The sequence below is a fragment of the Dermacentor albipictus genome, chromosome 5, assembly GCF_038994185.2.
Source record: "Dermacentor albipictus isolate Rhodes 1998 colony chromosome 5, USDA_Dalb.pri_finalv2, whole genome shotgun sequence".
Taxonomy (NCBI): Eukaryota; Metazoa; Arthropoda; class Arachnida; order Ixodida; family Ixodidae; genus Dermacentor; species Dermacentor albipictus.
The window spans coordinates 169,858,906-169,874,060 of record NC_091825.1 but is presented as its reverse complement, the minus strand read 5'-3'; the positions used below and the strand labels follow the sequence as shown (position 1 = coordinate 169,874,060).

General features: G+C 47.6%; 1 protein-coding gene across 2 annotated transcripts in view; it reads right to left on the bottom strand.

Moving 5' to 3' along the window:
- The window catches only part of LOC139060239 (activating signal cointegrator 1 complex subunit 3-like), a 462,385-nt gene that overhangs the window by 322,954 nt on the left and 124,276 nt on the right, over positions 1 to 15,155 (bottom strand). For both annotated transcript variants that reach the window (XM_070539311.1, XM_070539312.1), the window contains one exon: positions 8,293 to 8,541. In XM_070539311.1, the coding sequence (XP_070395412.1) occupies positions 8,293 to 8,541 (249 nt within the window). The remainder of the gene's footprint in view (positions 1 to 8,292; positions 8,542 to 15,155) is intronic.

The following is a 15,155-nucleotide window of genomic DNA, read 5'->3' as shown; positions in this document are numbered from 1 at the left end:
ATGTAGTGTTCACTGATGCATCAGACTGCGAACTGGGCGCTGTTCTGCAGCAGGTTGATGGCCACATGTTGCGAACTGTTGCCATTGCTTCACGCACACTGTCACCTGCAGAGAAGAACTATGGAGTTGGAGAGCGTGAAGCGCTGGCATGTTTTTGGGCTTGTGAGCATTGGCATACGTACTTGTGGGGACGGCATATCACGTTGCGCACAGACCACCAAGCTTTGGTCTCGCCGCTCTCTTCTCAAGGCACTGGGCACCGCCCCCTTCGCATTGCACGCTGGTCGGAACGGCTGCTTTGCTACAATTATACAGTAGAGTATCGGAAGGGGTCTGAAAATCAGGTGACGGATGCTATTTCCCGCCTCCCAGTTCCGTCTCCTCAGGAAAATGTCTCATTTGATGAAGTTGTATCCTTTATTGAGTTACCGTGCCTCACCAGAACAGTTTCAACATGCCCTTCGTGAAGACTGCATGTTAGAACAAGTCAAGATCTATGTCGCCACATCTTGGCCAGCACATAAGACACTCTCGGGGGAACTTCAGCCTTTGTTCTTGGTACGTGAAGAATTGTCTGTTGTTGACAACCTGATCCTGCAGGGCGAATGAATCGTCGTTCCCTTGTCTCTCAGCCCACAGGTAATCGCTGCTACCCATTGTTAGATATGGAGCTGTTTCCTGCGATTACTTCGAGTTCCCCAAACCACTTCGAGTCGCAGCACAGCTAATTGAGGAATGCCGAAGCAGGAAAGCACATTCCAGAGGAGCGGCCGAGCAAACAAGTCTAAGGCAACAAGTTCACGTGCCAACAAGTTCGTGCGCCGCCGGGATTAGCAGGTGGGCCTCGGACAATGGAGCATGAGCAGCCCTCCCCTTCTCCTCGTTAGAAGTGCATTGCCAGTCTGCGAGGCAAGACCGCAGAGAGCCGCCAGGTGTGACACCGCGACACGGGCGCCTACCATTGGCTGAAAGTGGCGTCATCGGAGCGGACTCTCCCATTGGTCAAACATGACGTGACTTACAGTGCTCGAAGGGTTTATAAGAAGCCTTCCAGAGAGACCTGAGCATTCTGGACGATTCCCTGATTCCCTGATTCACCTCTCTCGAACTTCTTGCCGCGGGCCGCAGCGTCCGAGTTGCTGCCGGCCCGTAATGTCTGTACAAATGTTACTTGACGTCTCACCTCCCTGTACATAATGTAGAATAAATCCCTCCCAAGTTTTGGTTTTTCATCCCGGAGTCCGTCCCACAACCCCTACATCTGGTTGGCAGCGGTAGGATCGCCTGCGAATGCATCAGCTGGTGGCAGCGCTACGGATAAACCTTCGTCAAGAGAGATCCTAAGGAACCGGGAAGAGCGAAGAAGAGAGAGCCTTCGTCGAAAGAGGTCCGAAGAAACTGGGAGTAGCGAAGAAGGAGCGAGCCTTCGACCCAGGGAGTCCGGAGGAACCGGGAACAGCGGACAGATGAACCGGATGGCAGGGTGCTGCAACCGTAAGTGAGCGCGTGGTTTTTTTCCTTATGATTCGCCAGACTCAAAGGTTGTGTGTTCAATTTTGATAGTTCTGGGAATCGGGAGTTTGTTGCATTGTGTGTTTGCACAAATTAATTAAGGAAAACAGTTTTAACCACCTGTCGGGGCAGCTGCCATGGATCTTAGAAGGTTGACGAGGTTAGACTTGTTGTTGGTGTGCGACGATTTGGGAGTTGAGGCGGACGAACGGATGAAAACGCCAGCTATCATAAAGGCGATTAACGATAGTGGCAATGATGAGAAAAGCATTGAGCTTGCTTGGGAGGTGATACAGGAGCCACGGGAGCGGGAGCGTCGTGTACGTTTGCGAGAGCGTCGTGAACTTAGGAGTGAGCGTCAGCGTGAAGAACGCGAGAATGAACGGAAGCATGAGCTTCAAGAACTTACTCTTAGGTGTGAGCGTCACGGACGTGAGAATGAACGCGAACGTGAGCGAGAGGAAAAGTATGAGAGAGAGAAGGCAGCACTGATCAAAGAGATACAGTATTGTGGTCAGTTATTGGCACAGAGAGAACGGCTGTCTGAGAATTCTGTAGGTAGTACAGAGCGAAAGAATGAGGAAGTGTCTAGCGGACTTTCGCCAAAAGCCGACGAGAAGAGTAGTGCCTGTGAGATTAGCTGCAGATTCATAAGTGAAGGGAAAAGGCTAGCCGCTAACGATGCCTTAGTGGCAACAGAGGCCGTTAAAGGCCGCAGTGAGAGCGACGAGGTGCTGTGCCAACAGATGACTGTGGAGACAGCTAGGCCAGCTGCGAACAAATTGGCACAGTTACCGAGTGTGTGCGTCGCTGGTAATGTTAGCGAAGTTGCTAGCGAAGAAAAGGGTACTGCTGACCCTACAGACACGAGCACCCATGTAGAGCCAGATCTGCGTGCAGAAGTGAGGTGCGAACTGAGCGATGCAGTTGAGAGTAGTTCTCGGGATGGCGAGCTCCGTAGTCCACGAGAGAACAACTGCATTGTTCAGGGATCGGTGCGGCTCTCCGCCAGTCTAGATAGCCTAGAGAGGGATGGTTCAGGTATTAATCATTCGGACTGTGCGCGTGAGACAGCGATCGATACCGACGGGCTGTGTGCCGATGCACAGCGTGAGCTGGGCAATGTAGCAGAGGGCAGTTCGCAAGAGTGCGAGTTGTCTAACTCGAGTACAGCCTGCTGCATTGTTCCAGAGTCGGTTGGGCTGTCCGCCAGTCGAGGCAGAGAGATTGTTGATTTAAATGTAAATCACTCAGACTGTGCGGGTAAGAGACCGATCCGAGCGACGAAATGTGTACCGGCCAGCACGAGGCACGAGGCGACATGAAAGCGAGTGCAAAGAGAAAGCGCCGTAAAAAGAAGCGCGGTAAAGACCGGAAGTCGGTAAATAATGTAGCGCCGCCAAAAATGGCGAGAAACCCAAATGGGCAGGGCGCGAGGAGAAGAAAGGTGCGGTCGTCATTGACGATGTTGACGCATCGAAAACGTTCGAGCCACCGGTCAAAGGGGGACCGCGAAGCATGTTCTGCACGGACGCGGACAAAGGGCACGAGGCAGTTAAACTCCTCGTCGTTCCGTAGTTCTTTTCACAGCTCAGCGTGCAGTTCGAAGAAACGCAAGGTGGCAGGACGAGACCAGGTGGGGAGTAGCGACGCGGTCAATCGAGTTTGTGTTGAAAGCGGGGCGCGAGGACGCAAATTGGCAGGACACCGTAACGTCTTGGGGGAGCTGATAGTTAGTCAGCCCTTTTGTTGTTCCTCGGCAGCCAGAGTAGCTTTGAAACTTCAACCTCCCCGGGTACGACTCAAAGTATGAGTCAGACGTAAGCGTTTGGAATGGGAGGCCAAGACAGCTTCCGTAGTAGGAAAACGTGTTGTTTTGTATTTTATTTTGAGCACCGGAAAGTTTTCGCGATTTGAGGGATTTCTTTCAATATGTAAGGTATGAGCTCTGCTTATGATTTGTTTGAGAAGCTTCGAGATTTGAAAGATGCGTTTTAAGTAAACATGTAGTCTCGCGAGATGCTCATTAATAAGTAGATAGGCTTTTTTTGTGTGTGTGTGTGTGAGTAACCTGAAGGTCAAGGTTATCGTCGAAAGGCCTATGGTAAAGCACGTGTTTTATTTAACCTTCTTTCTTTTTAAGTGTTGAATTTTCTAAGGTTAAGCGCGTAGATTTTCAGTGAGTGCATGATTTGCACGGAGAAGCGTTCTTAGTTCCATTAGCGCGTGTCCTGTGTGGACGGAAGGAAGCAGACTTTATGACTGGGTTGCTAGTGTGTGTGGAGGGCAGCCGTATTCTGACTTCTCTGATAAGTACGCGTGGAACGAGTTATTAGAAGACGCATTATTTTAAGGGTTCTGCGGAGTGTGTAAGTCCCGCGAGTTTAATTGTTCGTTTAAGTCACGTGTCCTGTAGGACCTTCAGGGAAAAAACGTGAGTAAGCGTAAATGAAAAGTTTGCCTACAATGCAAGTACGCGTTCTGTTTAGTGACCACAAGGCTAGTGCGCTTGTGATTACGTACTTGTGAGGTTGACCAGATTGTTCAGTGGCACCAATACGTGCGATAAGTACGCCACTGCGATAGATTGGAAACATGCTGTTCGTGTAGTTAGGCCACTTAAGTAATGTTCGGCTGTTTTCATTTGTTGTTTGCATCGCCAACGACCCTTTTGTTTTGCAGCAACAATAGTAGTCTGGTCTTGTCGGCAATCAAGGAGAAATGCATAGCTGTTTGGAGGGGTGGTTAAACCTGTTTTGTCAAAATTGGGGAACTAAAAGATCAGGGTTGATTTTGACTCAGTAATAGCCTGGCGAGTCAGGGGTGAAGAGCCTGCGCTTACGCGTGGTGCAGCGCTGTGTTGTTTGGTTTGTTTGACGTATGTTCTCCAGGGCCCAGGATCCCGAGGGTTGTCAAACGAGGCTCGACCCCAGTACCCTGCAGCTTCTTTCAGCGTTCCTCATGGCCAGCGAATTGAGTTCACCGGCCATTCAGAACAACCGGGGCGAGGACGAGCTGTTAGATATGGAGCTGTTTCCTGCGATTACTTCGAGTTCCCCAAACCACTTCGAGTCGCAGCACAGCTAATTGAGGAATGCCGAAGCAGGAAAGCACATTCCAGAGGAGCGGCCGAGCAAACAAGTTTAAGGCAACAAGTTCACGTGCCAACAAGTTCGTGCGCCGCCGGGATTAGCAGGTGGGCCTCGGACAATGGAGCACGAGCAGCCCTCCCCTTCTCCTCGTTAGAAGTGCATTGCCAGTCTGCGAGGCAAGACCGCAGAGAGCCGCCAAGTGTGACACCGCGACACGGGCGCCTACCATTGGCTGAAAGTGGCGTCATCGGAGCGGACTCTCCCATTGGTCAAACATGACGTGACTTACAGTGCTCGAAGGGTTTATAAGAAGCCTTCCAGAGAGACCTGAGCATTCTGGGACATTCCCTGATTCCCGGATTAACCTCTCTCGAACTTCTTGCCGCGGGCCGCAGCGTCGGAGTTGCTGCTGGCCCGTAATGTCTGTACAAATGTTACTTGTCGCTCACCTCCTTGTACATAATGTAGAATAAATCCTCCCAAGATTGGTTTCCATCCCGAAGTCCGTCCTACAACCCCTACACCATGAAGCTCAGCCTGGTATAGTTCAAACAAAAGCTCGGATACGAGAACGGTTCTGGTGGCCAGGCATGGACAGGCAAGTGGAGCTTTCCATCCAGAACTGCAGCATATGCCAGATGGCTGACAAAAGTACCAAGACTGCTGCTACCCCCTTGCAGGCAGTACCCCTGCCAGAGCGTCCATGGCAGAAGCTTGCTGTTGACACCGTCGGCCCTATAGAGAGAGCCCCACATGACTGTATATACGCCATTACGCTCATAGACTATTTTTCCAAATGACCAGATGTTCAATTCTGCAGGGAAGTATAGCCCGGCACTGTCATAAACTTTTTGCTTCACGGGTTCTCCCGTGAAGGCTATCCGGACGTGGTGGTCTGAGACAATAGGCCCCAGTTCTCATCTAGGGAGTTCATTGAGTTCCTCAAAGATTGCGCCATCCGCCTTGTGCACTCTTCTCTTTACTACCCTCAAGCGAACGGACTTGTTGAGCGGTTTAACCGGGCCTTCAAGAATTTGGTGCAGGTTGCTATGCTGGAACAGTGTCGGCTTTGCCAAGCAGTAACCGAGTATTTGGGCATATATCGCTGCACGCCCCATGCCCCTACGGGAGTTGCACCGTCTGTTCTCCTACACGGACAGCGACCGAGAACACGCCTTGACGTTGTGGCTCACCCTTCACCATCTTTCTTCAGTGATCCTGTTTCCGAACATCATAGTCTGCGTCAACGAATTAAGAGCAAGCAAGACTACAGCAAAGAGTACACAGACCATCGCAGGGCCGCGAAGAAGACAACAGTATCTGTTGGTGATTACGTTAGAAAACTTGGACTATCGGTTAAGGGAGACCTCGCCTTTAGCCACCCAAGGAAGGTAATCCATCAGCAAGGTCCATCAACGTTTCAGCTTGATGATGGACGAACCTGGAACCTGGAGGCTATCCAGGGTACCTGCAACTTCAGCCACATGGAATCTGCAGCATAATGCCATATCCGAGCCTGTGACTTCATCATCGGCATCTCAGCAACCCAAGGATTATGCCTCAACAGCTCGACCCGAAGCCTCACCGGTTACACCCATGCTACAAGCTCCAGCGCCAGCTGTGTCGGATGACCGTGTGCTTCAACGTTGGGTCCAACCACCGAGGAACAGAAGGCCTCCAGATCGATACCAGGACCACATGTAGCTTGTGTGCTAGGTGCAGACAGGTGCAGTGTCAGAGAACTTGAGTGCTGCATGAACTGTGTGCAGATGGTTGAGTGTCTCTGCAAGCAATTATTTGTTGTTCTTTTTTTTTTCGTTGCTTGTCTTAGGCCATGCTGTATAGTTATCCCATACAGTATCATAGTGATGAGAACATGCCATGTATGGTTGAAGATATTTGTAATTATAAATACTGTATACCTGTATAACGATACTAATCTACTAATTCTTAGTTACCTTGTTCTTGTAAAGAGGGGAATATGTAGTATATCAGTTTCAGTTTCTGTTTGCCCTTACACGCCACCAGTGGCGCCAGTGTTGTCACCTGCATATATACATGCCTCTAAATAAAGAGGGGCTAGTTCCGTTGCGGTCATGATTGTCTTCGTGGTTCCTCTGCGGCTTCTACTGAAATACAACAGCCAGAGATTCCAATGTTGAGAATGAAGACATGGTCAGGATCAAGCGCCCCTGTAGTGGAAGGAGCTGCAAGAAAAGTTCCCAGAGAAGTGTGCTGTCAGTTGAAGAAGCCAGGTCTCCAGCCAAGGCTTGCATGCAACGCAATAGGTCGGTAGGCTTGCGGTCGCCAAGTTCCTCCAATGTAGGAAGTTGCTGTAATCGATGCTGCTTCGTTTCAATGGTGCGCTGGATGAGGATCGCCTTAAGGTGGTCATAGGGGGCAGTCGTCAGGCGGGGAGCGTAGAACATCGCAAACAATCGCAGCAGTACTAGGTGGACGCGCTCCAATGACATGGTTGAACATGGTCAACTGCGAACTGAAGAGGTGGTGACGGAACAAGTATTCGATGGTAATGAAGAAAAGTTCCAAGTCCGACGACCAGAGCTCTAGGAGCTTGAGAGTACAGACCTTGGGATCACGGGGTAGTGGTGCTGACGGCAGTACTTGATCAGGAGAATACAAGGCTATGGCTGACTGGATAGAAGGCCGACTGCAAGGACAGGGGGGCTCAAGTTCGTTATGGCGGTAGGCCCAGCGAAGGAGCTGAGGCACCCGGTGCTGAGAGCGATGACGCTAAGTCTGGAGTCACCAATTTGTGGGTGAAAAGAAACCAGACAGATGCTGGTGACTGGTGTCCACAAATTATATTTTAGCCGAGCCTGCTCAATGAGGCGGAAGCCTGATTCTGCCGATTCCACTGCTCGCACACGGTCAGCACGCTGGGCATGTTGTCGTCGTCTTTTGTGACCGGACCATTCTGGCACGTAGTAGTGTACTACAACAGCTTACATTGAGCCACACTGTCTGAAGTCACCCACTCTTTGCACATGCAGCAGATTACCTCTAAAGCAGGGCACGCGGCTGCGTATGCGCTCAGTCGCACTTACAGCCATGTGCAGCTACAGCCGAGACGCGCACCAACTTACCCCCCACCCCCTCCGCATCCCTGCCCTCTCACGCGTGCTCGATCGCAACACCGAGATCGCTCCCTCTCCTTTCCCTTTGCTTGCACGGGAAGGCGGCACTCATGAAGCCACCATCTTTCTTCTCTCACCCTGCACGCTTTCACACACACCTAAAGCACACAGTGCACGATAGGATCTTATCACATTCGGACTTTATATGGAACATGATGCGGCTCCACTTCTGTGGTTGCTCCTGTTGCGCGGCGCGTGATTTAAGAGGTGCGTTTGCAAGCAGCAGTTTGTAATTCAATCATTTGACCATCTGCGTAAGCAGATATTTCCATTTATTGTCTCGGCATTCCTCTTCGGCAGAAGTGAAATCTTGTTATATTGAAATCACATACAAACACTCTTCGTTATATTGAGGTTCTAAATACATGGTGTTTTATGGACAAGAGGTTATGAAAAGTTAAATACTTCATTATATAGAGGATATCACTATACTGAAGTTTGTTATATCTAGGTTTAACTGTACCTCAAAAGAGCTAGGGTAGTCACCTTTGTTTAATGCACTGTCTGCGCTCACCCTAGATTGTACTTGCCTGGTAGCCCCTCTGGACAACAGAGTAGACCTTCTCAAAGCAGACTTCATCCATGTCAGTGAGTTGCTGTAAAGGTGATGTTGCTTTCACACCAACAAAAGTCTGACCCAGTGGAACAGGCCGAAATCTGTTGTCAAAGTAGAACAGCCCTTGCCGGGGGTTCACACGCAAAAAGTGGGCCACGTCTTCATAGTTGGGCAGTGTTGCTGATAGCCCGACAATGCGTATCATGGTCTGAGACGATTCCACCTAAAGAAAAGAAAAAGTGCATAAGCAAGAAAGTTGATATGCACACAATCAACTAATACAGTGATGCCTCATACTGAACGCAAAATGACTACCAAGGAACTCAGTTCGCATGACTTTCTCGAGACCACACAATAACATCACATAATCCAACCAACAAAATCTGTCTATAATAAATGGTGTCGCGTGAAACGGTTGCGAGAAGCTTCAATTTAAGCTACAGGCTAATACTCTGCAGGATTTGCAAACCAACACTGTCAAAAGAGTTAGTGCAAAAAAAAATACTGCATTGTATCTCTCAATCACATTTTATTGAGAGATTTGGCATACCACGTAACATGACACATGCCCACCAGCATTCTAGAATCTTTTCTCATTTACAGACTTCTAAAAAATCTGTTAATTTCTTGGAGAATTCCTTTGTGCTATACAGCAAGAGCTGTCTTCCAAGCACAGCAATGTCCGCAAGGAGGTCACCTCCTTAGTGACCTCACCTCCTACGTGACCTCCTCTGTGCTGGCGTCGCCAGCACAGACAAATGAATGGTTCTTGTTGATGCTTTGCAGCACATGCACAAACATAGGCACAAGCACAAAAGCATCTGTGGCATTGTCCTCATCCCAGGTGGCAGCCAGCAGTCTCGGTATACATAATAAACCGCGCGAAAACGGACACCTAACGACAGAGGCATGGGCAGTCATGTGTCTGCACATATACAAAGCTCTAAACTGTGCACATGAACACATGTATTCATACGATCTGTGTGCCTTCCAGTGGCTAAGTGGTTCAATCTTTCATGCAAATGCTTTCATGCTTTCCATATGTGCTACGGCAGTACTCTCAGGTGATAACTTTTGTAGATAGTTTTGCTGTTGCGACAATTGGAAATGGACATGTCGAAGTATGTGGCCGACTGCTCTTGGCACTTTACAACGACAGCAAGCTTGGCATAGCACCAAGAATGGTACCAGCTCTATATGCATGTGGTGGCAGAAGCAGGCATTGCCAAGAGAAAACGCCGACAGAGAAAAGGCACAATGAGATAGCAACGTAGGCGGGCTGCAGTTGAGCGATGTGAAGTGGAAGAATACAAATGAACAGTCTGAGGGCAGCAAATGTGAGGGAATGAAAAAGGTGGCCAGTAGGAAGCCCGGAAACAAGTCGGAGTTTTCCACGTGTGAAGGGGTGCTCTCCCCTTCCCGAAAATGGGGACGCGAGGGAGCTGCTGGAAGCTTGCACCACTTCTCACGCGTCCACCATTGGGCTCACTATTTCGTGCAGGTCATGGTATAAGATGGGACGTGCGCAATCTTGGGTTGCATAATTGAGGTTTTCAATGCACTGTCTCTATAGGTAGTTCTCCGTGACTGAACTAATTTGTTGTAAAACATGGGACGTCGCAACATCGGGGAACACACTATCGAGATTCCACTTTACTTTCGAAGAATGTGAGAACTTCCTTATACAGGTAAAAGTCTTGCTTGGGCTAGTTGGTTCATGCTTGAATGTGTAAAGAGTAAGGCGCAATAGACCAGGACAGAAGGAGAACACAAACGACAGGACCAGCGCCACTCGAGGCTGGCAAGCTGAGACGGCGATCAAGTTGACGCACAAATGGCAGGATAAAATGGCAAGATCCTGCCATATTGCGAATCAACTGGCCCAAGCAAGAGTTTTACTTGAGCATATTTCTTCTACATTGGGCCCTTTCTTTCAACGAAGCTTTCACACCAATCCTGCCATTTTGTGCGTTTAATTGATTGCCGTCTCAGCTTGCCAGTCTCGAGTGGCTCCGGTCCTGTCGTTTGTGTTCTTTTTCTGTGATGGTCTATTGCACCTTACTCTTTACACATTCAAGCATGAACCAACTAGCCCAAGCAAGAGTTTTACTTGAGCATATATCTTCTACATTAGGCCCATTCTTTCAATGAAGCTTTCGCACCAATCCTGCCATTTTGCACGTCAATTTGATTGCCGTCTCAGCTTGCCAGTCTCGAGTGGCGCCGGTCCTGTCCTTTGTGTTCTTCTTCTGTCTTGGTTTACTATTACGCCTTGCTCTTTACACATTGCTTATACAGCTTTGCTGGCTTTAATGTATCAGTTGTTAAGATTCGCATATGTCTGGCAAAAGGCTTTTCTTCTTTAGTAGAATGTCTATTGCACAAAATAAAGTGATTGTTCCCTCTTGAAGCTGATGAAATGTTGCAGTTATGTTGTCTTGAATACCAATGAGGTATTCAGTTTAATAGTGCACCATAGTGGGCTTCATGCCAATCTTCTATTGCTTAGAAGGTTTTCTTTTTTTTTTTCCGCATTTCGTCCAGTAAGCAAAAGGGTTCTCTCATCTTTATGGCAAGTTGTTTTGTGTGTTATTGTAAGCTCACAAAGGCCAATCAGTGCAATCACGTGACTCAACATCTTGGGCTTAGTTATCATAGGTGCAGCATTGGTTGACCATGATCAGCGCAGATGGTAAACAAGAGCTGCCTTTTAACTCTTTCAAATGACGTTCACTGCTAAGAAAATTTTTTTGCTCTAAAATTTCCTAAATGTGACCTGTGGGGAATGAGGTGCCTCCCCGTACCTCATCCCCCAGCTCACGTGTCGTGCTTAGCTCAATATCCAGAAACCATTGCCCAAGTGGCAACACGGCGGACAGCGTCGGAGGTAATTTTTCGCATAAATCATGCTGCTCCCTCTGGTTAAGTCACCGAGCGAGAATACATCAGCGGGACATTCCCTGATTAGCCTCCCTAGTGGTGGTCCCTGGGCGCCCTCTTCACCAGAGTCCTCTTAGGCTGAGTGCTTCAACGGTGCGACAGATGCTCACAGGCCCAGGCACCGCACACTCTGAAGTTCGACAAATGGCTGCAGAGGGCAAAAATATCGACCGTGGCGTTGCTAAGAAAACAAACATAGTGCTTCCAGTTCAAATTTTTCCCTCGTAAGCACACTATCTTCATCTGGAGGCACCTTAATAAGTGTAATTTTAACCAAGAAACTTTCTCAAAAGCTTATCATGGTGTTTTCCTTGCGTGACAAAGAGTGTGAAGTTATTCTTATTTCCATACGGTACTACTGAGTACCAAGTCTGTTGTTTACCGATAGTAAATAAAAAATACCATGCAGCATTATCAACCTCCCACATGACCTATGCCCTCGCGGTTAAAAATTTGAATGGTTCGCCGCGCGGCTTCTTGGTTAACAACTTCTCAGTTCATGAGCTAAAACCAGTCTTTTGCACAATGATTTCATACATTATTTAGCTTACTCTAAGTGATGCGTTCGGGTGTGGAGAAGTAGACATTTTCAGCGGTGCAGGAAACGGTCTGCAACGTATGTGGATCTGAACTGCAATTCGTCAACTTTGCAGAAAGGCATACCGGCGAGTCTTTGCTTCGATGTTGCTGCTTGCGTAGCAGTCAGGTGGAATCTAACGTACAAAACAGCTTAAAAAATTGACACTGGGTTCCTAATACTCATTGCAACAGCGTGTAAAAGAAAAAATGTTCGTGTTATCTTTGGTAAGTATACGTTTTTTGCCCCGGTATGTTTCCTCGCCAGACAAGTGCTCGGCAAACACTTGACTACAAAATTTCTTGTGTGCATGCTGACATAACTATGTTTCCTATCGTCAGCTTGCTTCTTACATTCGATTATTTATCCTCAAAAGGGCAACTGTGAGCACTTATACTTGGAGTAGATTAGAACATTTGCAGCATCAGACTACTCTATTGCTGTGATGCCTGTAGTGATCCTGTCTGACTGAGGTCCCTGCTGTTTTCTTTCAGTAATCAACGAGTACCTTTGCATCCTAGCAATCCGCAAGCTGGCAACGCACATCACGTGTATGCAAAGCTTAAACTTTGTCAACAGCAGCAAGAAAGAATTCTCCAGTAAAGGTGCTGCTGCAAGTGCACGAACCAAGCAAGGTACTTTATCATGCATTTCACACTTGGCTGTCAATATTCTAATCACTTTGCTTATTCTGCTTTATGTAAGCGCTATTTGCTTTTAACTATGTTCTCTACATTTCTGATACATACTCTGCTTCTATTTCTGACACAAGCTTACAGAGGGCATGATCAATGTGAAGCTACAGACTGCAAGAATGAAAAAGTAGCTCGGCTGCCACCACAGGGTCCCCCCATCTGTATTCCGGCTGCGACTCCAAGGCTAAAACATTTGATCTTAAAAATTTTCGACATACACCTTGAGGGTGCATTATCTTTGGGAATGCCTGTCAGGTGTGCCTGTCAGGTGTTGCTAATTAAAGCTATAAGTACCCGTTTCTACATAGTGTTCGGAATATTCAGTTCAAAACGACTGGGAAGGTTTGCCTAACATTTTCTGAAATTCCAATTTAGCAGAAAACGGTCAGATTTTGTGTGCCGCAAAGTGCACAGCAGCTAAACAAAGCTCCAAGTTGTGCAACCTTAAGCTTATTTCATGCGAGCAACATGTATTTCAAATAGCACAGAGTTGGCGAATGAAGCATGAGCATTACACCTGTGCTTGCTATTGTCACAAAGTGTTCATGCTGGGGGCAAAATGGAGTGAAATTATGAGTTATTTAACTTTCAAGACTAGCATAGGGCCAATCCTTTTACTAAAAAGTAGAACATCTTTGCATGCCTAGCATCAAGCGTTAGTACCCACTACTGTGATTAGCTCATTATTGCTTGAGACTACCTGTCTCTGAATGTCTAGTTACACAGGCTTAGTATTTTAATGATTGGTGTATAGCCTGCTTTCATATTGCATGCGACGGCAATGCCCTACCATGTTTCTTGCACCATTTCAAGAATTACAATAAATCACTGGTCAAGTCTGAAAACACAACAGTGAACTGGTACTGGCCAGCCCAGAACTTTAGTGACCCCTTAGTATAGAAAACAAATAGTGAAAGCTACTGACAATATTGACATGTGTTTATCTTTATCGAGTGACTATGTTTCACCGCCTAACAAAGTTATCGCACGGCGCAGGACGCACCTGCATGTATCGGAAGTTTCTCAAATGTTATCAATGGTTCTATCCGCTGTCTGTTGTCACTGAACCTTATGTAATCTGATTTCATGTATGCGCGACACGAATGGTGTAGAACTTTCCGTAAGACACATGTGCACCTGCGATTACTCTGGAACCTTCGATGACTGATGTATAAAAGCTGATGCGCTTTACCCACTGATCAAATTTTCGCCGATCGCCGCCTGTGTTTGCCGCTGTCGCCGTTCTCTGAGTGTAGCCTGCTTCTGAGGGCACAAGTTTGCCCAATAAAACGCTAGTTTGGTCAGTCCCAGTTTAGCTGCTTTCTTCACCGTCACTACCACATGACATCTGGTGGAGGTGTTAGTGCGTTGATGTACCGAACACGCCCGCAACGCCACAATCCAAGCCCGAAGCCTGAGGACAAGACCAACATCGCCCAAGAGCAGCGTGCTAGCCGCAGACTACAAGGACTGCCTTCAGAGCACGGACTTTAGCCCGATAATACCAGGAAGACCGTAGTCAACTATACAACCACAGCTATGCAAAGGCGAAAGGCAGCTGGGGAGGATCAGGTAAGAGCAGATTTGTTGAAGGATGGTGGGCAGATTGTTATAGAAAAACTGGCCACCCTGTATACGCAATGCCTCATGACCTCAAGCGTATCAGAATCTTGGAAGAATGCCAACATAATCCTAATCCATAAGAAAGGGGACGCCAAAGACTTGAAAAATTATAGACCAATCAGCTTACTGTCCGTTGTCTACAAATATTTACTATGGTAATCGCAAATAGAATCAAGAACACCTTAGACTTCTGTCAACCAAAGGACCAGGCAGGATTCCGTAAAGGCTACTCAACAATATACCATATTCACACTATCAATCAGGTGATAGAGAAATGTGTGAAATATAACCAACCCTTATATATAGCTTTCATTGATTACGAGAAAGCGTTTCAGTCAGTCAAAACCTCTGCAGTCATGGAGGTATTACGGAATCAGGGTGTAGACGAGCCGTATGTAAAAATACAGAAAGATATCTGCTCCACAGCCACCATAGTCCTCCATAAAGAAAGCAACAAAATCCCAATGAAGAAAGACGTCAGGCAGGGAGATACGATCTCTCCAATGCTATTCACCGCATGTTACCAGGAGGTATTCAGAAACCTGGATTGGGAAGAATTGGGGTTAAGAGTTAATGGAGAATACCTTAGTAACTTGTGATTCGCTGATGATATTGCCTTATTTAGTAACTCAGGGGACTGATTGCAATGCATGCTCACTGACTTGGACAGGCAAAGTAGAAGGGTGGGTCTAAAAATTAATCTGCAGAAAACTAAAGTAATGTTTAACAGTCTCGGAAGAGAACCGCAGTTTACGATAGGTAGCGAGGCACTGGAAGTGATAAGGGAATACATCTACTAAGGGAAGGTAGTGACCGCGGGTCCGGATCATGAGACTGAAATAATCTGAAGAATAAAAATGGGCTGGAGTGCGCTTGGCAGGCATTCCGAGATCATAAACAGCAGGTTGCCATTATCCCTCAAGAGAAAGTGTACAACAGCCGTGTCTTACCGGTACTCACCTAGGGGGCAGAAACCTGGAGGCTTACGAAAAGGGTTCTACT